Genomic DNA, 23470 nt, shown 5'->3' on the forward strand with positions numbered 1-23470 from the left:
ATTAAGACAGTTCTACAAGTTTGCCTTGTTTTTTGTCTTTGCATATACATGTTCTCACTTCAAAAAGCTAGTGGTTCATCCACAAATGAAACAGTTGAGTTATTTTAGAAGGAGTAACTTGTTCCAATTTAGCTTATGCAACTTTGAAAGTCTTTCAGTTACTCTTTACTTCATCCATTTTAACTCTCAAGTGCAGCGCAAGGCTATGTTGCTTTTCATACTTGAGTCATCTTGTCCACTCGTAACAGTGATGGGCAGGATACAAGGAATATGTTAACTCTTGTTTCTTTGGGAATGTTTCCAGGCAGCCCCTATTTCCTCTGGGAGGATTACTCGATCAAATGCCAAGAATCAAGCAGAAAAAGCAATGACATCAACCRCATCTAAGCGTGCTACGGTTTGTCTTGTATATACTTCAGGGAATGAAYTGGGAGAACAGAATGTAATTATCCTTCTGACCATGACTTGGGGTTGTATGTTGAGTGTTCACTCTGAGCGGCTATTCTGGTGAGAGAAAGCTTTCAGCAAGCTGATAGATCTTACTGTACTGGTGTAAGCGTTGTGTTGACTTGAGCTACAGAGAGTTTAATAAAGTCAGTACAAACAGAGAGGAGTTTCCTGATCTTCCAGACCATGTTTTCCATACAAAATGTTACAGTCAGCAAAGATTGCAACTAAGAATAGAGGTAGAGGTGGGACTGAGGTTATGTACTTTGAGATATCATTATTTTTGGCTTGAAGCTCAAGAGCAGAGTTGCTGGCACCATCCGGCCAGGCCTATTGAATAATCAGAAAGAAATTAGGCTARTTTATTTTTGGAAATCTGACACTTCATAAAATGCAAACTTTTCTTACAGGTTTGTGCCAATGGGCGTAGTGCTTGCCCTGCACAAGCAGGACGTAAACAGATGGGTACAGACAAAGCAGCTGAAAAAGAGAAAGGTATGAATGTAGAATGATCCTTATATCTGGGTCCRAAAGGATAATGTTTCTAATTTGTTTTTCTGAGTCCAGTAGCTGTCAGATTAGGGGTGGGATGGAGGGAACAAGCAAGAATTTTTAGCATGACCCAATTTCTACCGAGGGAAGTAGCTGACAGACTATAAAGTGTGCTGCTCTAGCTGTCGCGTGTACTTGTTGCCTCTTTAGGCTTTGGGAAATAGAACTTGCAGGAAGTTTATGCAGTGCTGGTTATGCATGCCAGGAGAAGGGAAAAAAAAAAAAGTAGCCAGGATTGTGGCTACTAATTGCTAACTACCTCAGCAGCTGGAGCTGTGCAGAGCTTCCTGTCTCTTGTCTCTGAGAAGAATATCACATGTARTAGCTGCTGCTGTTATAAAAGAACAACTTTACCTGGAAAGCTGCAGGAGTACTGGTGCAAATAAAATATAAATTTTCCTTGGCATTGAGAATAGCCTGACAAATAGGAAGCTGAATGAAGTGTAAATGCATTCAGTGAAGTTTGTTTTCTATCTCTGGCAGAGCTTGTATTGTAAAGCATTAGTGATTGTCTAATTCACAGGAAGCACCCAGCCTGCCAATCTCTCACCATTACCTTGACATCTTTCTCTTTCCTTGGTCATTTGTTAAGATATTTCCAACTGAGAGGTCTTTAAACTTGATAGTCTCAAAATAGTGTGTGAAAATTGGTATTGTTACAGCGCCTCTACTATTTGCAGCTCCCTAAGATTGGGTTGCTTTCATTGTCTTGGTACAGGATAGTCTAATCAGAAAGACTTTAAATTCTGCGTAAAAGTTATCTGCCATGTTCATTTGTGTGTTGTTCATCTATCTACAGAGTATGCTGAAAGTGAAAAAGTGATAGGTTCTGCCTAAGAACTATTTAAATCGAGATTGTGCAGGTGCATGTTGAGTAACCAAAAAGAAAACTGCTAGATAATGACAATTAAGTACAGAAAAGATTTAAAGGTTCTGAATTAATTTTTGGTCTCTAGATGAAACTCCTTGTGTAACTTACCATTGAAAAGTGTTTGTAGAAGAACAAGTTAACCAACCAACTGAGCAGATCAGCRTATAATACAGGAGGCAGGAGTCCAGACTTGTGATACACACTAATGCAACTTGGTAAACGTGACGTATTTGGGATTGGCTGCTGTGATAAATGACAACTACAAGTCATCTGTTTTCACATTAAAAACAACCTCTTCTGTATCTGTCTAACCACTGAACTTTCTATGTGATGATTCCGTACACTTTTTAAACCAACAATGTGTGTCACATTTGTTAAAGSAGGAGAATACTTTGCTATCAGAAAGAAGTTCTGATCATAGTGATGTACATACCAACATAAGATATTCAGTAATTTACAGTGAAATGACTTTAATATCACAAAATTAAATCAACTGCTTGCTGATTTAATTATTTAAATAAATTTCAGTTATGCCTTTAGTTATTTATTATCAGTGTTTGCTATAACAAAACACTTAATTTACAAAAAAAATTATCATCTGCTAGACTTGATAATTTTTTTTTGCTGAATCAAGAATATGCATTTATGTGCATTTAAATCCTAGAAGAAAATGTTAGATGTGAATGTGTGAATAAATCAAATKTTAGATGTTTGTCAAGGTGCATTTCTATGGCGGCTAGAATTACAATAAAAACACAAATAGCATTTAACAGTAATTAAGTGGGGCTACTAGATTTCCTGTAGGTATAGAAAGGGAGAATGTGAAATCAGGAGCTCTTGTTAAATTTTTCTGTGCAATAAATGCCATCATTCTTGAAGGAAATTAGAAACAACAGTAGAATACAAAGATGAAAATTAAGGTAGGTAATAGCATATGAACTTGRATCATATTTTATAAATTGTATCAGGGATAATTCATCTTAAATTTTAAAATGTTATTAAATTACATTAAAATCGGAACTTTAGAATACATTCATATTATGACCATGGYGTCACTTTGTTATGCAGATGTCCTGTTTAGATTTCCAGCTCTGAAAACAACTGATAATTTACTACTCTAGAAAGCTTCATCTGTAAGATAGGAATAATACTGACTTTGTCTAAGAGTGCAGAGAACACYGAGAAGAGTTCTGTATACTGTTTACATAGCACCCAGTACAGTGGTATCATGATCTCATCAGGATCCCAGAAGTACTGTTGTATGACAAAAACTAGTCTTCAATTCAAGATCCATCCGAGTGCTGCCTTGATGCCAAGGCTGAGCCATGCTGTCTGTTTTTAGCACTGTTTGCACTGAGCTGACAAAAAACACCCCCGCTATTGATTCCCACAAACTAATGCAACTGACAAATGCTAATGCATTCTTCTGACTTCTACAAAACATAAACTTTCAGTGATGTTATTTGAATGCTGTTCCTTAGCAAGTTTTGAAATCTCTGGAATTAATATTTCTTACAGTGTTACAGTCTGCAGTTCAGACAGCAGTAAATGTAAGAATCACCAGAGCAGCTGCCTCCGCAGCTAGACAGATGCTGAAAACRACTGCTGCTACTGGTGAGTGAGGCAGTAAATGTACTCCTGCTTGTGTACCTCTGTCTTGATAAGTAACAACTCGGCATAGTTTGYTGTAAAGACCATACCCTGGCTAGTACTAGATAAGTAAGCACTGGAAGCAACTRTGTATGTTTATGCTGCGGTTAGACTCATTATCAGATGGTACACTAAGACAAGCTCTGTGTTTAGGATCTTGCTTGCATCTCAGGCATTCTTTTGTGATGTAGAAATACATATTAGCTTGTTCTGAAATGTCTTAGCCCACTGCATTCTGCTCTGTAGTTATCTGCTTAAAATAGTTAAAGACCGCATGTAAATCATGCCAAATTGTCATGTCATAAAAGGACTAGATGCTCTATCATTAGGAATCTCACCTGGAATCGCTACTACAGTGTTTAAATCAAGATGTTGAAACTAACATTGGACAGTTCCCCACAAAATCTCTGTGCAGAGCATTAATATCCATATGGTAATTGCAGCCTAAAAGAACAGAAACAGAACTGAGTAAAGATCTGCCAGTTTGGCGTATTACTGCTTGAGGACACACAATTAGTAGGTCTGTGATCAGAAACATGTCTCAGGAAAACATGAGAGCCTGTGCTCTTTGGGTCATGAATGTCTTTTCATGCATGTTTTTGTTTACAGAACAGGGGAACTTAATTGTTACTGAAAGGGAAATTTTTAGTGTATGTTCTTGTCCTCGAGATATTCTCTAGATTTTTTTTGCAACATCCTTTATATTATATATGACAAAAGTAAAACTCTTGGCTCAAAAGTACAGCTGTGACAGTGATTTCAATCCTCTAGATGCCCACCATGCAGAAATTTTAAAATCTGAGCTCAACTCATAACAGTATCTCTTCAGCCTTTAAGTAAGATGCTTTTTATTCTTAAAATTTCTGTGATGCATGCCTTAAAATAGAGCTATAGGATTCTTGAAGTGTTTAGCTCCTCATACAAGTATAATGTGATTATATGACAACTTCTAATGACTAATGAGTTAGTGAATCTGATTTCCTTTCTTGATTATATATCATTTAATGTGCTGTTTAAATCCTCAGACAGGTTTTCTTTTGTATGAACTTCTTCAAACTAGGTGTACGCCCTCTAACCACCTTCCACCACCACCACCCCCCAAAAAATCCAAAACCCTCACAGTGGCTCTTTGTTTTTTAACCATTAGCCTTTTTTACAGCTTTTTTTTTTTTTTTTTTTTTTTTTTTTTTTTTTTTTTTTTTTTTTTTTNGTGTGTGAAAGATTGCCTTAATTAGATGCCTTTTTGACCTTCTGGATTTTCTTTCATTCTAGGAAACCAGCCACAACGAAGGACAGCAAATGTAGGAAAACAGAAGAAGGCAGTCAAATCTGACATCATGGAGGTATGGAGTTTTGTTTGAAATAGGAAAGCTATCACACAAATTTAAGAATGAATAACAAACTGTGTATGTTGACACTGYGTCTAAAGTACATTAGGCTGTTTGGAGTAATTTAGCTGTTGGATTGCTTTTCTGGTTTGTTTTCATGTTAGTAATACTATCTCTTAGAAATTAAGAACTCTGGTTCCAGGCAAACTCTAAAGGCCAAATACAGTGTCATTYTTGTAGCAATATGTAAAATCAATTATTGCTGCTTGAGCAGAAGGCGTTTCATTAATACAAGTGTGTTCTTGAGTAGGTGTTCAGGTAAAAAGGAAGGTTATATAGTATTATGTGAAGAAAACTTACAAAATTCCAAAGCTTGTGCTTGTGAATTGGTATTAGCTGTTCACAAGAATCTACAGATTCCAATAGGTGAAGGTCRCAGATTTGAAGAACACGTGCATGTGCTTTCCGTGCACGAGTAATTTTTGCTTCAGCGAGGGGCGCAGGTTGTTATACAAGTCTAYAGACCCGTCAGGTTTCTTGTGTATGTAATTCATGAACAAATGATGACAGACCTTTTTTTATTAAGCTGAACTCAGTGAACTTCACTCATGTTAGCTGAATGTTACACTGTTAAAAGGCTTTTAAAATGCTGTGTTCAGGAGAACTTGTTTTAAGTAAAATTTCAAGCATAACTAATTGCTATTGAGTAAAAGTTCAACTACRGTTGTGCTCAAGCATACAAGAAATAGGAAATTCACTGGTGAGCCRGATTTTAGGAAATAACTGTATGGATTTATATTTTCACGTATTTTCAGATTTGGTGTGCTTATAGGGATGACTAGGTTACTGATCCTCAAGTTTTGACTGATTTAAATGAGAGATCTTACCTGAAATCTCTCCAAGTGTGATATTTAAACTAGTAAGCAAATGGCATGTACAGTTTGCTSTTTTTAGCTAGTGTTTGTAAATTTATTCCTCTTTGAAGACAGRCTCTGAATGTATCCTTTTTATGCTTAGGTAATCGTATGGGACCTTAGAAGCAGAAAAGTAAATGTATTTTTTAGGTTTTGAACCACCAAAAAAATCTAACTAGAAATATTTTATCCTGCTAGGTAGCTATAATTTACAGTAATTGAAAGCACTCACTCTCGTTCCCAGTGTAACTGCTCTAACAACCCTTTCCTACATCAACTTAGAGACTGCAGTATGAGAATTCATGGTAGTCTTCCAATGCACGTATCCAAAAAAACTTAAGTATATATTTATACGTTGATACCCCTGTGTAGTAAGGATCAATGTTTTTTCTCGTTCCTTACATTCCACTGTTTCTTCTCACCTTGTGTCTCCTTGACACTTCCCATCTTTACTCCTATTTCAAAAACTGCAACTGTTCTCTAGTAGTGTTGTAGTGTAGGTACACACCAACACTGACAGGAAGTTAACTGCTGATGTGCAGGCACTTATATCTTGGCTCAGGTAAATACCTCCTTACTAGCAGCAGTTACATTGTATTGCCAGTTGGTGAACGCTTGCTGTAACCTCAGTCATTTAGTYGCAAGAAGTGTATTAAAATTTGAATTCAAGGCTCACATGCCAAGCAAGTATATCTAAAGTATTACAAGATTTCCAGTGGATGAAAGATGCCTGTTTTCTTGAAAGACAATCTAAACTGTTTTGACTGATTCAAACTAATAACATCTCAATACCAATATCTTTAAAATGCATTCTGTATGACTGTCTAATCATGTCATCTTACAGGAATATGGACTCAACTTATTAAATTTCTCTCCTCTTTGAACTAAGTTCTGTTGTCGTAACTTCACTTGTGGTCTCCTTGTCTTGAGCTGCATTCCTCAACTATCRGCTTATTTTAGCTTGTTCTTCAGTCTTTGGTTTGCAATATGTGTGTGAAGTGTAATTATTCAATAGACCTGGCTGGTTTTGGTGCCAGCTACTCTGCTCTTGAGCTTACCACCCAAAGCATTTTGTTTCGAACACTGACAAAAAGTATTTACTTCATTTTAATCACTGCTTTGGTAGGCTGAGTGTTTTGCTTCTTCAGCCCCTTCAGCAGATTATTACATTCCTCRCTGTCAAGTGCTATCCCTGCTGACAGTGATTGCGAACATCAAATCCAGTTGGGCCTATGGATAAATCAAGGCTTCTGTACATGTGTTCTGTTGTAGAAGATTGTTTCTAGATTTTTTCCCCCCTTTGCATTAGCTTTCTAGCAGTCATACTAGAATTCACCCCATGCCTGTGGTAGACATCAGAGTCATTTGATAACATAGTGTTCACTTTATCTTTTTTTGTGCTGTTTAGGTACTTCCTTTTAAGAATGAAGTAGGTCAAAATGCTCAGCTGGATCTAATGATGGAAGATTCTGTAACTGATTCTAAACATTCAGGATCAGTAGAACTTCAACAGGAACAGACCTCAGTGGAAAAGAAAAATGCTTTGCTGACAAATAATTCTTCTCCAGGGAGACCCAGAACACGCTCTTTTGCACCTCAGAACTTTGTGTTTCAGCCATTAAATGGATTGGCAACCTACAAGGTCACACCCATGACTCCTTCTAGGGCAAATGCATTTTTGACACCTGATGCCTTCTGGGATTTTTCAGAAACTTCAGTGTAAGTCTTTCCTCTAATGGCATAAAATGCAAGGAAACCTTTCTGTGATGCTGCAGAAAACGCCTGTAGGAGATTCCATGTGTAACACTGTTCAGATATTGAAACGTGATGTTTGCTATCTTTGCTCAATCAAATGTGGACATAATGTAACAGCAAAGAAAGCTGTAATCCATAATCCTGTCTATGCTGTAGAAGTAGAGCAGCTCAAGATAGCATATATCAAGGATTGTGGCATAAATATGCACACACAACACACTGATATACTCCTCTTAAAAGGAATAGCTTGAACTGTCTAGTGTTGAATGTAAGATAAGAGAATTCAGAAATCTAACTGTGCAGTTTTGTGTGACAGCCATATGTGGTATCAGTTTCTCAGTATGTCTTAACATATATTCTCATTTCCAGTAACACAGTTGAAAAATCCAGARAAACTAAAGCACAGGAGCCTAATTTTAAAAGTCAAGTTTTCCTTGGTGGTGAAAACATTCAAGAACAGCAAATCACTACGAGTTTGAAAGCAGAAAAAGGTATAAGGTTCATATTTCATTTATCATTCTGTTTTTTCAGTTTTTTTACCAGATTCTGAAAAATATTTATCTGTTATATTTTTCAGCATGTGAATTAGATGAGAACACTTCCATTCAGAGATCAAATGAAACAATCCCTGTTTCTACAGATATGACAGCACTTGAAACAAAGTCAGATGATTTAAGAGAGCAGGAGCATGATGTGCCCTACTTCAGGTTTGCATTGATTAAAACAGCAAGAAAGTGAAATAAAAGTCCTTAATGTGACTAACAAGACATCAATCATGTAAAGATCAGCTTATAATAATTGATGTCTGTCAGGACTGATCTGGATAGGCACTCATTCCTATCTTCTCTGTGGAGTTTTTAGTGCAAGTAAAAAATATGAATTTCTGGAGACTAGCACCTTAYCCTAAGAAACACAAGCGTGAAAACAGTAACATGGAAATTGCATATCAGCCAGCCTGCAAACTTAAGCAATTTAATGGCATCTACTCAAAGATAGTCTACCTTCTCTGAAAGCAAAAGGATGGTAATCAATACTGACAGTTACAAGTGGTKACAGCAGTTAGAATGTTCTCCATTTTTTTCATTATTGCTTTATTTTTTAGAAACATTCTTCAGTCTGAGACTGAGAGGCTGATGTCTCTCTGCCTCCAGTGGGATGGAAAATTGGAGCTGGACATTCCAGATGATGGTAAGACCAACCTTGCAATAGGTACTAGAAAAGGTTTCATGGCAGCAGAAGGTGACAGAGGAAAGTACAACTATCTGATTGTTTGCCAAATGGCATTGTCTAGAGCACTTAGTAAAGGCCGTATTAGACAAAGCATAGAGTTGCATCTGCCCAAATATAAAAAAGGTTTGCTTCATCTCCTGACACTAAAACTTACATATAGCACTTAACATAATGGTAGCTGGCAGTGAAATGAATGGAGTTGCCTATGAAACTAGTTTTTTCTGTTGTCAGTTCTAAGTTTTTAAATACACAAGTTCTAACCAAGCTAAAAGATTTTTAAATAAACCTAGAATAAGTGTTCATGTCTGGGAAGATGAGGAAAACTTAATGCTTTATCTTAAAGGCTTACAGAGATGGTAAGTTGTTTTGAAAGAGGCAAATTCAGAAGGGTTCAATTAATAGGTATGCCCCATATGTGTTGTATTGCAGGTTTGAAGTTGATTCCAGTAATAAGGAAATTCCAGACTCTGCAAATACTTGCATCAATTGTGAATTGAGAGATTATTCCAGGATTTACTTTCTTTATTGTTTTCTTCTTACTGTCAGCTAAAGATCTCATTCGCACAACAGTTGGTCAGACAAGACTGCTCGTAGCAGAAAGATTTAAACAGTTTGAAGGACTGGTGGATAATTGTGAATTTAAACGGGGTGAAAAAGAAACAACGTGTACAGACTTGGATGGATTTTGGGATATGGTTAATTTTCAGGTATGTACTTGCATGTTAACCTATAGAATACAGAATGTCTAAAATAGGATTATTTACATGCAATGGATTGAAACTTTTCACTTGACTATTCTGATCCTGATATTTTCTATATAAAAAAAATTTAGGTCTTTGTTTAATATTTTTCTAACGGAGTATTAGCTGGTATTCTATGATTACTATTTAGTGGACCAGGTCATCTCTTGTGCCTTCTCATAACTTGTGTGTCTTAGCTTTCTTTGGAAGAAAGGTGCAAGTGAATGGTGTGCAGCTGAGACTCATTCTGTTTTGGAGTGAGGACAGGGTCAGTGTCCACTTAGAGGAAAAGATGGTAAATATTCCTGACTCTCACCAGAAAAGCAGTTCTGTGCCTTTGGTGTGAAAATAAAGAAGAAACTGCAATAACATAATTTAAAGAGGAGATGAGTGATGGGAAAGCTTTGTCTCTTTCTCAATAGATGCTTTCATTAGCTTCAGAATGGATTATAATTTTCTAAATGATCAAAAAGGCTCTCCTTAATAGTATTTGTGCATAAGCATTCAACAAAGGAACTTTTAACTGGTTAAATCAAAGGCAGAGGTGCATTTAATGTTCATTAAGGTCCTATTCATAGGTCTTGAATTTCTTCAAGAAAGCAGGTAGGTTTGATCTGTTTCTGAAACATCTGATGTTGGTGGGGAACTTGCTAGAACCAGTAACTTGAAAAGCATGGCTTGCCTATGCTTACTATATTGCTGTGGGCAATTTAAAGTTTCTCCTGAGCATCCCCATCTTTTCCTTTAGATAAACTTGGAGTAACAGGATTGCTAACTCTTGTCCTTCTTTTGCATTCATTGTTTGTTTGCATCTTCTGAATTTGGGGGAAGATGTAAAGGCCTTGCTGCGTCAGCGGCTGGTCTGCTGTGAACAAGCCTTGTACGGTCTTATAATGAAGRCGATTGTCTCTCTTCCTAATAAAGCCGAAGTGGGGGGAGAGGCTGTCATACTAAGTGGGAGTCGGAGAGCAGGTAACACTGCAGAGCTAGCTTGCATCCCTATCCACAGGCTGTCACRAACAAAGAGTGTATCAAACAGCTATCCAGACCAGAAGTTTAAAAGAGCAAACAAGTTGACGTAACATGCTTCTTATATAATGGAAAACTCATGATTGTTTGTTCTAAAAACAACTGTGCAGTATGTTCCTTTACATTCCTTAAATATGACCATTATCAATTTTCTGACTCAGCACAAGAGGGGGTTGTAAAGCAACTCAATTATAGMTGTTAGATTTTATTGAATGATTCTGTGCTTCCCCTATTAATCTTTAAACTTGAGAAATGAGACCAGTCTGATCTTGTCATCTAACCTGAAGCTTATGTGTGTTAGCACATAGTTTCATGTCAGCTGTATGAGAACGTTTAATAGTTTGTATTGGCTGGTGATAGGCTTTGCTTCTGTACTTGAAGTACCTGTGCTTAAACTTTATCATAATGTAATATGCTTAAACTTAAGTTTTTTGGGGTTTCTTTGTTTATAAAATGCTATTCCATTGAGAATCTGGTGCAAGTGTCTCATATCAAATCTGGGCTTTTCTGGGATTTTCAATAGATTGAAGATGTGAATAAAAAGTTTGATAATCTGAAGAAGCTTCAAGATAATGAATGGCAACTACATGATATCCCAAGCAAAGGAATTATCAAGGTATGAGTAACTCCTAAAGAGTGTCTCATGGCATCAAAATGCAACAATGTGTTGAGGTATCTAAAATAACTAGTGWGCTACTGCAGTAGCGATACACTTACAGAGAAGTTTCTTCTAAAGCCTTGCACATCTGGCATTCTTTAGATGTTAGTGAAAATGTTTAAAAATCCCTTTCAGGGTGCACTCTTCTCCCTTGCACTTACGTTAGTTGGTGGTTGTGATGTTAGCTGCCTCTTCCTGCTGAGAAAACTAGGACTCAATTTACAGTGACTCCCTTGGGAGTATTTGAGTAAGGCAAGTCTTATATTTAGAATAGAAATTTACTCTTAAGATGGAGGGAGAGAAAAATCCTTCCTGTGATACACTGGTATTGATGCTGACTTAAGTGAAAAAGTAACTCTACACAGGCATTTGCCAGTGACTGACAGTTTTATCCTATGAGTGCTAAACTAATAYTGGTGCCCCATTAGGGCATTAGTAACATAAGTAGTGTTAAATATCTAATTCTATGCACCCATGGGTCTAACGCTACCCAAAGTAAGCTATTGCTTATTGCAAAATAAGCCATAATGTAATCTATTTTATCTACTCTTTGACTTGGAATATATAGTTATTCCTAATGACAGAACATAATCATAGTCATATAACCTAAACCCTGCCCAGTTCCTTGTGACTGCTCAGCTAATCATARAAATGATGTGCAGGTTTACAAGGARCTCTAGGCAGAGGAACCTTGGTGGAATGTAGTCCATGTCAACTGACCATAAATATCAGAACCTACACATGGTACAAAACACAACATTTTTGGAAAAAAAACGGTTTCCAGGAGAAACACYAGAGTGACTGGTGTCCATTCTGTGGTTACTCTATCTCCCTACCACTAGGAGCCTCTATATCCCACTGTTTTCAGGGCTATCAAGTAAGAACATTAAGTGCAGTTGTTAGAAAACAATTTTATTGAGTATTTCTGAACTGCAGACTTCCCATGAAAATTTCTTTGTGTTGTCATCACAAACTGGCCTTTATAGCTGAATGGCAGTACAGAACATTCTGGACATGAACAGAGATCTTGTCTCCAGCATGTCTGTTGCTTTTTGATGTCCTTGTGTATGGCCAGCAACTGCAGTAGCCAGCAGCTGCACAGATGTTTGGGTGTAATTGCCCCTGAGGCTTCCAGATGTGACCTAGACTTTCTTACAATTTCAGAAAAAGACTGTTCCAAATGGGATGCCCAAACCAAAGTTGGGAGCAGCTGGAAGAACTGCTGCCCGAAACAGACTTGCTGCTGTAAAAGCAGCTATGAGGGATAAAATGAAGCATGAAGGAGCTGCTGATGGTACACACCAGGAGAAGCCACCAGAAGTAGAAAAAGTGATTTTTGAAGGAGGTTTTTTTAGAGTTGAAAGCCCTGTGAAATCCTTTCCAGGTGGGTGAGGCTTAATCATGATTTTTGTAACCTGAAACTACTGAAGAGACTTGAACAGGCTCATCAGGGGATAAATTATGCTGTTTATATTGGATACTATTGTTTCCTTCCAGTACTGGGCAGAATTGGTGTTTCAAGTCAAGGTTAACTATGTCAGGGAACCAGGTAAACTCTTCTACCTGGATATACTAATTTGGTATGGCAACATGATATATTATCTTAGACAGAAATGTGAAAACAGCTGATAGGTGGTTGTTCAGCATATGGTTAGCTATGAAGTTATAATCTGAGTATTCCCAGACTTCACTGAAAACCTGTTCATCAAGATCAATGTAGGTTAATGTCCTATATTTAATCTCTTGCAGTACTGCCTTCAAAGCTGCAAATAAAATATGCTGGTCTTCATCTTTGTCAAGATTGTTACATTTTAGTCTGCTAGAAAAGCTGTTTTACAGTTTTCTTGTGCACACATTTAAAATAACTATTTTCAGCATCTTATTAGAATCTCTTGAAGCCTGTATTTTCAGTAATCCTTGATTCTTTGAGAGTCATTCCTCTTCCCTCCCATTTCTGGTTCTTAAGCTGGCTTTGAATTTCCCAATTTGTGTGGGKTTTTTTTGTTTTTTTAATATAGATCTTTTCTGCCTCACAAGACTAGCAACTTTTTAGATACACTTGCCATTTGTACAAAAACTGCGGAAAAGGTTTGGGCAACATTGACTTTAAGCACTGTTAGACCTTTTTATAAGAAGCAGTTACGTATCTGTGTCTCTCTTACTCTGTTATCACTTTCTAATGTGAAAGACTGAAATTAATAAAGACAACGTTGACTGTGTGGACTTAAGAACAGCAAATCTCACTATTTCAGGCTTTTTTCTGAAGGAATAGTCATTACTAAATTGCTTATTTTGAGTTAACGTAGTTCTGTAACATGCTGATCTACTCTTGTCATTTTTATTCAGTTTTGCAGGCAGTGGATTTAAGATTTCAGGTTATCATTTGTATACAATTTCTAGTAGAAGAAACTAGGCAATATTTCTAGCTAGAACTCTAACAAACAATTAGTTTAATCTTCTGTAAACTGCTGTAGTAATGAAATGTTAAACACTTTTCAGGCTTGCTTTCAAAGACGCCTTGTAGATCTTCCCAGCGGACTTCTCAAAAACTATCAACTCCAAGATCATCCAATAGAGCTTTGCTTCTGCACAATCCTTCTGCTCTGCCTAACTCTGAGGATACAACTGCAAAACAAATGACACCAGTMCTCAAAGACTTCCGTGCAGCACAAAATTTGAAAATCCACCAATTTCCCACTAAAAAACCTCTCCTGGGTGACTTTCTTGAACAAAGGTAGATGTGTTAAGGCAACTTTTAATTAACATTTTTCTACAAATTTAATAGTTTTAATTGAAAGAATTATTAATGCCCATTAAATGTTAATTTCTAGTCTGGTAAGGATAAAGATTGCTAAGTCTTTGTCTTTTCCTTCCTTCAAGTAAATGTTAGAGCCTCGCTTTTCAACTGTAATTTCAATGCTGGAGTAGAAGGTTGTTATTTTGCCCAGAAAATTTGATAGGGCTGCCTACTGCCAAGGAATCATAACTGCAGAACAAATCATGAAATCAATTGGCCTAAGTCAAACCTATAGATAATTAAAAAGAGTGAAAATACTTCTGTTTCTCTTTCAGCATTTCCCTAGTTGCAGAAGAACATTGTCCTGTAGCTGGCACAGCAGAGGGAACTAGCGTAAGTCATGTATAGTTCATGTATGTGCTTTAAATATCTATTTCTACTATTAGCAAAAAATAATCACCGCTGTTGTTTTTTAATGCTTTGGCATTGGGGCCTGTGGCTGAAAGCACAGCAGCATCTAGGTCTCTGGGTCCTCATGTTGTCACAGGTGGGCTTTGGGATGTTATACTGTTTAACGTTATAGCAAGAGTATTGTTAGTAATACAAGTACCAGAATTCCGAAATCTGTACCTTGAAGTGTCAGGACTTCATGACATGCCTAGCTTGGAGGACTTGTAACCACTAGAAACAGGAATGGGCCTCTGTAGTTCACACAYTTAGCACAGCGTTGGTGGTATAGTGGTGAGCATAGCTGCCTTCCAAGCAGTTGACCCGGGTTCGATTCCCGGCCAACGCAAGCAGAAATTTTTTGGAGGCCTGTGGCTAGCGGAGTTCCCCAGGGCTCGGTACTGGGTCCCATCCTGTTCAACTTTTTCATCAATGACCTGGATGAGGGGGCAGAGTGCCTCCTCAGCAAGTTTGCTGATGACACCAAGCTGGGAGGAGTGGCTGACACACCTGAGGGCTGTGCTGCYSTTCAGAGAGACCTGGACAGGCTGGAGAGCTGGGCAGAGAGGAACCTCCTGAGGTTCAACAAGGGCAAGTGCAGAGTCCTGCACCTAGGGAGRAATAACCCTAGGCACCAGTACGAGCTGGGGGCTGACCTTGTGGAGAGCAGCTCTGCAGAGAAGGACCTGGGAGTGCTGGTGGATGACAGATTGACCATGAGCCAGCAATGTGCCCTCGTGGCCAAGAAAGCCAATGGTCTCCTGGGGTGCATTAGGAAGAGTGTTGCCAGCAGGTCGAGGGAGGTGATCCTGCCCCTCTCCTCAGCCCTGGTGAGGCCTCATCTCGAGTACTGTGTCTAGTTGTGGGCTCCCAGTGSAAGAGAGATGTGGAGCTACTGGAGAGAGTCCAGCGTAGGGCTATGAAGATGRTCAGAGGKCTGGAGCACCTGCCCTRTGAGGAACAGCTGCGAGAGCTGGGCCTCTTCAGCCTGGGGAAGAGAAGACTGAGGGGGGATCTTATCAATGTGTATAAGTACCTGAAGGGAGGGTGTCAAGGGGATGGGGACAGACTCTTCTCAGCGGTGCCAAGCAACAGGATGAGGCAATGGGCACAAACTGAAGCACAGGAAGTTCTGCCTGAATATGAGGAGGAGTTTCTTTACTGTGAGAGTGACAGAGCACTGGCACAGGYTGCCCAGAGAGGTTGTGGAGTCTCCTTCTCTGGAGATGTTCAAAACCCATCTGGATGCAACACTGTCTAACATGCTCTAGGTGACCCTGCTTGAGCTGAGGGGAGGGGGAGGGTTGGACTAGATGATCTTACCCATTCTGTAAGATGATATTGTCTTAGCGAAGGCTGGTGTTTTGGAGTTCAATAATCATCTTTTARTACCTTTTGTTAGAAATGTAGCATCTTCATTTTTATTTGCTACTGTTTGGACTTGTGCAACAGTACAGCAGCCTTTGTGGAGCTTGCAAGCATCCCAGCAGCTGCCATATTCCTACTATTGAGTGCCAAATCTATTGTACTGATTTTCTTTTTCATCTACTTTATTTAAAAATAAGCAGATATCTTCTTGTTAGTTTGTGTCAGCCTCATATACATAAATGTCTCTGAACAGCATTCTCTTCTTYAGCATCTAACTCAGCTATACTGATAGCTCATCTTTATTCAGAAGCTAATACACAAAACATCTTACTCRACTGATTTGCTCTTTTTCCTTTTACTTCATTCTTTTCCTGTCCCATGAGAAGTTTCTTGTTGGTGATGACTCTCTCTGTGGGAAAACTGAGAATCTTTAATGTTCAGTATTACCTATGGATTTTTCTTGAAGTAAAGTCTCATTAGGAGAACACTTACCATCCTCAGTATTTTTTAAGCACTTCAGTTAAGTTCAAAATCTTCTTTGAGGTGGAAGAACTTCCTATATACTCTCTTTAAGAGATTATCAAGCTCAAGAARGTATTTGGGAAAAGATCAAAGCTTTGTCCTGCTTATCCTTTGAACAGTGTCCTGTGCTGAATCCTCATCTCTCCTGAATTTTACATGCAAGTCCGTGTAAAAGTAAATGGGATGTATGGACTTGGTTTGACCTAACTGGAGATGTGCTGATTTCTGCAAGCTCACATCCCTCGGATGTCCTGGCTTCCTTTTCTACTTCATGCTTCTGCATCAAYAGCTGACAAACTTTCTTTCATTGCAGACAAAACAGAAAATAAGATAGCTTCGTACTGTCTTACGTACTGCCTTATGTCCTTCCTATTTCACTGTCTGAGAAACAAATACAGCTGCTGCTGMTATCTTTAGCCGCACATAGAGTTAGGAACAGTTAAGATTCCTGTTTTTCAGATTCTGGAAAATTGTGACAGTGAATTAAAAGTAATGGATGACACAGAGATGGAAACTTCTGCTGCAGAACAAGGACAAGATATTGTCATGCGCAGTCCAGAGAAGGCCGTCTGCACAGAGACTAGCTTGGCTCAGTCTGGAGGACCACAGATACCAGACCCTAAATCAGGTGCATATTTTAAAGCTGTTTAGTGTAGTTTATGTGGTATTGTTTGGGCCTCATGTTTATTTTCAAGTTTATGATACTCTAGGTATTAATGCTTGAAAGCACTGTCATTTGTGTAGCTTTGTTAATCTGGGTATGTTTGCAGGTAGCTCAACCTAGCATTAGATAGCATGACTTACATATGCTGTGCACATTAGCAAAGTGCCCCTTGTTTTTTCTTTTTTCCTGGGTAGTTTCCCTCCTATATGTGATATAGAAAGCTGGTATAAAAGGCTTGAATTAGAAGTAAATACAGACAGTTTAACTTTTCTTCAGTAACTGCAGAAAACTATATGACTTTTTCCAGCATTAGCAGCAACAGACTTTTTAAAATATTGAAATATTCTTCTTTTTCAGATATTTTGTGTAGCGATTTGATGTGCACAGGTAGAAATCTTTTTGATATGGTAAGCTGCCAAYTACGTTTATTTGACTACAACAATCCATTTGTTTGTAGTACTGTTAACCTTTCCTAGAGAATTAGTCATTGCATGGAGAAAATTGAACTCTATAAAAAGATGTTATCAAGCCAATTCATACAACTTCATTCTTGCCTCCCTGCACTGGCTTAGACTGTTGTCTTTTATTGCACTTGTTGAGCCTAGGATGAACTGAGACATAACAAAAGAATGTCTGAGTCTCATCATTTTCCTTGTGGATTTCCTTGTAAATATTTACTAATATAATCCAGTTGTCTGAACTGGCTGATCTTTTATGTCCACTTTCTTACTGCAGTTTTCCAGGTCTGTTGCATCTCTTGATTTTATAGCTTTATCTTTGAGAGCTAGAAGTACGATTCATCAGAGAAAGAGGTGTACAAATACTGGGAAGACCATTTAAAGAATTTGAGTATCCAGTTTCCTCAGTCTCACATGAGAAGTCTTTTCTAAAATATGGATTACTACTTTGTTCTGAGTGTCTTCAGAATGCACCACCTATTCATTTCTTATTTTATGTCTGGAAATAAGCTTGTAACATTTCTGCTAGAAAGTCATGCTACTGGTGGTGGTGTATAGTTTTGAACTGTGTCTTTTGCTTTGGAAAAGGATTACAGTGGTAGCTGCTGACACACAATAAGAATGCTAAGATATGCTTGCTTACATCTACCAAACATGCACATGTACTGCTGAAGGTTTAAGGAACTACTTCAGATCTGCCTGACAAAGTTTCATTTTGCCTTAATCTTGCTTATTCTAAAACTGTGGTGTATTCACAGTATTGCATAAGATGCAATAGAATTGTTTGCATCTCCTGTTCCTTTGTCAAAAGCACTTTCTGCTATTTTTATCCTGTAACTTCTAAATGGTATCTCAAGTATAGAGGCATCTAACATGCATCAGCAGGGGCCTGACAGTATTGGTCTGGCATTTATACAGATAGCATTAGAGAAAGGGAAATTTACTGTTAGTTCATCTTGTGTTCTTGCAGTACTATGTTTTGTAGAGCAGGTAACTGTTACTTGAACACTTACTTCACACTTTTATTCCCCCCACAGCCAGTGATGGATAGTGAGCTTCCCTTCACTCCAATCAAGAACAAAGCCCAGAAGTTTGCAGCAGCTGAAACATTCAGTGACCTAATTACATTTTCTCCCCTTTCTCCATCTGCAGAAAAGTGAAGAGTGACTTRAAATTAAAAATGGACAAACTCTATTCATGAAAAAAATCTGGGGTGCAGTCTGCTACTCCTGAACTGTGTTCTAAGTGAATATATGTAGTATTTTATAGTGGAACTTATTAAAATATTTTGTAACATTTTATAGTGCAGACATTATGCACCATGATTACTGCTGTATAGAAAGAGCAGTGTTTTTGCTGGTTATACTGCTGTATCCAATGATCGCATACTCTGACTTCACCCTGAAATATGTTTTATTTTTGTAAAGTTTCRTGTAATTCTTGTGTACATCAAGTTATAAATTTATTCATCTTTAGGCTTTTCTCTCTCCTGACCTTTCTTAACCTCGTGAATTATTTTCCTAAGAGATGGCTACTGAGTTAACTGTACCTGTGCCTCCTTTCTGATGGGAGGGCACCTTCTGGGGGTAAGAGCTGCCCTGGCACCTACCCCAAGTGCTGTTCCATATTCTACCACTGTTGCCACGGTAGTGTTACACAGCTGGGCTCTTTATCAGCAGATCTGACAAGATTTGATGCATGTAGTACTTCCCTCTTACAAAGTGGTTTCAACCACTTGTTCTGTAACAGTGGAAACAATTTCAGAAAAGGGATTTCAAAGTCAGGTAATCTTTTCCCTGCAGTATATTAAATAGTGTGTGTGGATGTGGTTTTGTTGTTTTTATTTTTGGTTTTCAGCAGGTACTTGTCTYTTAAGTACCTTCAAACCAACCTCTATTTACTTTTTTTTTTTTTCAGGTGAAGTTCTCTTAACTTCTTTCTCTGAACTCTTAACATGTTATTGTCAGCCCCTTCTTGCATCTTATTCATTATGCATTCTTTATCTGGACTAATATATTCATGTATAGGGAACATGCAAGTTATTTACTATATATAAAGAACAGGTTATGAGAGTACCTTCAGCTGTCATCTTTTTAAGAAAGACTGGGCTTTTTCTTGCAATGATGATCTCAGTGTAATGCACATTCTTGCATTTATTTTAAACCAAGTGAAGGCAACGCAAAGCCCTCGGTCTGTAGTCTTTCACAGTAGAAAGCGTTGCCACTGCAGCTGGGGAAGCTTGTCTGAGTTAAGGTTTAACCTGGAAGTTGTGTACACATTACACCAAAATAAAAAGAGGAAGCTGACCTGACTTGGTGTTACTGTGCTGGAATCAACTTTGTTCAACAGTAAATCCAGTTTTATRGCTAGTCTCAAAAAGCTAGCTCTCACTGACTTACTTTTTCGGTTCAGTCTGCAACACTGGCAGGKAGCAGTGGTAAGGAGGGATTTCTGACAAACACACATGCCAGTGTTAGCAGTGTGCTGCTCTGCTGGACCAGCTTTTGCATCTACTGGAAATATGAACACTGTGCTTGTTGTAATGTGCCAGTTCCAAGTATAAATGGAGTGACTTATAAAAAGGGGTGAGACGTGTCAAAGATCTTTGGAAGCTTCAGCAGTGGCTTATTGCATGACTCTTGTTTTGCAGGCTAGATCAACAGCAAACGGAACATACTTCAATCACCAGTCTGACTCATGAGGTAAACTTGCCAGTAAACAGCTTCCCCACCCTCAAACCAGTCTTGACTGACTTGGAAGTGATGAGGCAAGGACAGCACGAGGCTTCTGGCCTGTTTAAGGGCGTAGTATTTTGTACAAAGTGGATATTGTAAGAGGGAAGTATGTTCAGGGCTTGCTGGGCTGGGCCACCCCCCAGAGCTCTGCCAGCAGAGCAGTAACTTTCCTAGCCATGATCAAGGGAGGGGATTTTGCCTCCCCAAGACTGAGCTTTGAACCTAATCCTGAAGTACCTCATCCTGGTCAGGATCAGAGGCTGCTCTAGTTTTTGTTTTCAGGGTTTCCTAGTGCACAACTGTGCCACAGCCCAAGCCTCCAGCTCCTGCCCTTGTGCTCCCCAGGGGGCTGAACTGAAGTCCTTCTCTACTCCCTCTGCTTCAGTGCAAAGGAAATAACAGTGCTCTACCTAGCAGACGAATTGAGGCTAAAAATATCAACTACTACCTGGTACCAGGTACAGTTCAGGATTTTTCTCTGTGTCATAGGACCACAAGCTGTATAGCACAGACTGCTTTCCCAAGTACTTCTCTCCTTACAAGTCAGAAATGGCTCCTATTCATTACCCTTTAGCACAGAAAGTCTCATTCCCTACCACAAAAATTCAGATACTGTCACATTTGAACTCTGAGCTTGCTGGAGGAGATTGTCTTTCAATATCTTACAGAAAACAAATTTTACTTCCAAAGTATATTTTAATTCAATGTAGCAAAAGTATTCATGCAAGAAGGCACTTCTGTTACAGCCTTACTAAAAAGCAGTAAGTTTGTGCTGAAAGTARTAAGAACACCTTAGCTATATCATGGTGGGCGTAACGCTGGTGAGGGCGATGTCCCCAGCAATGCAGAGTCTGGTGATTTCGTTCAGTCTCTTCTCACGGTAGTTGTACTGCAGCAAGTGAGCATCATTGACTGCTACCTTGAAATGATCCACCTCGCAAAGGACCTGGACCTAAAATAAAAGCACCAAATTAGTCAAAAGATAAATACTAGATTTGCTGTAGTAAGAAGTTTTAAGTCACAAAATTGGGCTGTAAGCAGGCAGGTTTGGCACCTGGGGAAGGGCTGCTGCCAGCCGAGTCCAGCCTGGTGATGTGTAGGAGGATGAGCTGATACTGCGMCTGGCATCTGCAAAAACATTCCCAGAAACCCTCATCTACTCCTTCTCCTTGAGAATTTAGTTAAGCATCTCCTCATGACTACCAGTGTTGCAGGTTGCAGTGCCCTGTTTCACACGATGAGAGCTGCCTCCTCACCACGCACGAACCCACCCTGCAGAAGCAGCCGCTTGTGAAGGGTTGTTGGTTGTTCTCCATGCAGAGTCTTTGGAGACCTAACTGAGCTGAAGATGACTTGCCCTAACAGGAGGAAAAATGCCTTATGGAAACCTATTTAACAACTGCTGGAGCATGGCAGCATAATCGGGAGAATTTAAAAATAAATGGTGAGAACATAAATTACAGAAATCATATCTCAGGCATCGTCCTTCTAAGTGGAAACTGATTCACGCAGGAAAGCATCRAGGTTCTTGGAGTCAGCCCTTGTCTTGTTACACAGCCCTGCTGGCCCCGTGAGACCTCAAGTCCCAGCCCGGTGGCCCAKCGCTGGGGCTGGCACAACTTTCTGCCCAGCACCTGCAGGGCGAGGAGCTGCAAAGCCTAAATGCTGGGCGGTGACAGCACTGGGCYGAACAAGGAACCAGATTTGAAGGCTTCAATACAAGCAGGTGGAGAAGCTGCGTTTTTCCGACAAGGTAAAGGGCGTGTGTGTGTCTGCCTCCCTGCTGTGCACCAAACAAGTTGGCCCTTCAGGCGTGGGGAAGGGATTTGGGGCTTTTTATTTGGGTTACCTTGAAGGGTTTTCCAGCTTCGAAAGGAAAGCTAGGTGCTGTTCTCTCCTCCTTTCCCCAGTTGTTCTGGAACATTGAATTACAGACAATGACTTTTCTGTTATCGTCGTTGAAGCGGGGGTTGAAGTGGAAGGCAATGTCGTGCCCTCTCTTGAAATCCAGGGAAAACCTGCAAAAGCGAGAACGGGTCAGCGGCTTTTGCTACACAAGCCCCGAGCTCTACGGCGGGGCCGGCCGAAAGCAGCGCTGCGCCCGCAGGCCGCTCGGCGCCCTCGTACCTGCTTGGTTTCGGGTTCACCGTGCCCGTGATGGTTATGAGCAGCCGCGGCGCCAGGCCCGCCTGCAGCGGCAGGTCGAAGGGGACTTTCTGGGGAAGAGCAGGGAGCCGCCGTCAGCGGGGAAGCGCGTCGCCGCGCAGCGAAAGCCGGTGGCTCGGGGGCGCAGCGGGAGGCCGCGGCTCGGCAGCGCGCCCGCCGAGCCAGGGTCGTGCCTCGCCGCCACCCCCAGGGACCAGGGGGGACGCGCTGGCCGCCCTCGGGACCCCACGAGCCCGTGGAGGTGTCGGGCCCGAGCCCGGATCCCTCCCGCGGGCCCAGGCGAAACGCGACGGAGCCGTTGCCGTTACCATCGGTGCGGCCCGTCCCCCTTGCGGCGGAGGGGGCCCAAACCCAGGGCCGCTCGGCGGCTGCGCCGGCGCAGGATAGGGCCCTGGGCCTGCTGGCACTCCGGGGAAGGCTCCAGGCGCTCCGGCATAYGGTCCCGGTCCCGCTGGCGCTCCAGGATACGGCCCCGGGGCCCCCGGATAAGGCCCCGGTGCTGCTGGCGGCCCCGGGTATCCCGGGAAGGGGCCGGGGGGCCAGCCCTGGCCCGGGGGGGCGCCGGGGTTGGGGCAGTTCCCGCCCGGCAAGGCGTCGGAGAGCTACACGGAGACAGGAGAACGGAGGATTAGTGCGAGGAAGGAGACGGCGCGGAACCAGGAAAGGGGAGCTGGATTTACCGGCACGGCTGGAAGACCCCAGGGAGAGCGGCAGCTGGGTGGGACACGGCGGCTCCTCCGGCCGCAGCCGGGGCGGTGGAGGGGGGGGCTGGTTCAAGGGGCTCCGGATTCATTTTGGAGCAGGATGCCAGAGCAGGGATGGGATGCTCAGACCACCCCCTTACCCAAAACCCCTGCTGGCCCCCCTACGCCCGCAGGCTTCGGGGCAGGACCTCGCCACGCTTCGTGGCCTGCATCGCCCGCCCCACTGAGATGCCCGCGCGGGACTCGAGCGCTCCAGGCAGCGCCCGGCTGATTAATGCGGCTTGAACTAGACCGGGAAGTTCAGTGCGGTCGCAAAGGCGAGGTCTCATTTTTGCAAAAATTCCACCAACGCAACGCAACGATAACGGGCCCCGCATGTTTTTAATAAATAAATAAATACATAAAATTCAGTACTTACAGAGAAACCGTCTGCCATTTTCCTACAAATAAATAAATACGGCAGTCAGTTAGTCATTTTTACCATCTTGCTCCTTG

General features: G+C 40.7%; 2 protein-coding genes and 1 non-coding gene across 6 annotated transcripts in view; 2 read left to right on the forward strand and 1 right to left on the reverse strand.

The window, feature by feature from the left end:
* Positions 1-19681, forward strand: part of DLGAP5 (DLG associated protein 5) — a 24347-nt gene extending 4666 nt beyond the window's left edge. For 2 of the 3 annotated variants that reach the window (XM_085315107.1, XM_085315108.1), the window contains 16 exons: positions 305-397; positions 858-942; positions 3389-3484; positions 4793-4863; positions 7171-7481; positions 7887-8008; positions 8095-8224; positions 8620-8705; positions 9294-9454; positions 11040-11132; positions 12339-12558; positions 13674-13908; positions 14247-14304; positions 16708-16876; positions 17270-17319; positions 18408-19681. In XM_085315107.1, the coding sequence (XP_085171233.1) occupies positions 305-397; positions 858-942; positions 3389-3484; positions 4793-4863; positions 7171-7481; positions 7887-8008; positions 8095-8224; positions 8620-8705; positions 9294-9454; positions 11040-11132; positions 12339-12558; positions 13674-13908; positions 14247-14304; positions 16708-16876; positions 17270-17319; positions 18408-18530 (2103 nt within the window). In that variant the 3' untranslated portion in view covers positions 18531-19681. The remainder of the gene's footprint in view (positions 1-304; positions 398-857; positions 943-3388; positions 3485-4792; positions 4864-7170; positions 7482-7886; positions 8009-8094; positions 8225-8619; positions 8706-9293; positions 9455-11039; positions 11133-12338; positions 12559-13673; positions 13909-14246; positions 14305-16707; positions 16877-17269; positions 17320-18407) is intronic. The other variant, XM_085315109.1, reaches the window with a different exon arrangement.
* Positions 14636-14707, forward strand: TRNAG-UCC (transfer RNA glycine (anticodon UCC)). Its single transcript has one exon. It is a non-coding gene; the product is annotated as a tRNA-Gly (tRNA).
* Positions 19682-20781: 1100 nt separating the features above from the next.
* On the reverse strand, positions 20782-23468 carry LGALS3 (galectin 3). Of its 2 annotated transcripts, XM_085315110.1 has the most exons (5): positions 23394-23468; positions 22580-22873; positions 22233-22321; positions 21955-22123; positions 20782-21057 (listed from the first exon to the last, which is right to left on the reverse strand). In XM_085315110.1, the coding sequence occupies exons 1-5, from the start codon at positions 23409-23411 to the stop codon at positions 20902-20904; spliced, it is 726 nt and encodes a 241-aa protein (XP_085171236.1). In that variant the 5' UTR covers positions 23412-23468; the 3' UTR covers positions 20782-20901. The 2 variants fall into 2 exon arrangements, with proteins under 2 accessions (XP_085171236.1, XP_085171237.1); XM_085315111.1 differs by lacking the exon at positions 22580-22873 and having other exon boundaries at positions 23394-23414.
* Positions 23469-23470: the final 2 nt, after the last annotated feature.

This window comes from Rhea americana, unplaced genomic scaffold, assembly GCF_003343005.1.
Source record: "Rhea americana isolate MKP2758 unplaced genomic scaffold, rheAme1 scaffold_42, whole genome shotgun sequence".
In the NCBI taxonomy this organism is placed as follows: Eukaryota; Metazoa; Chordata; class Aves; order Rheiformes; family Rheidae; genus Rhea; species Rhea americana.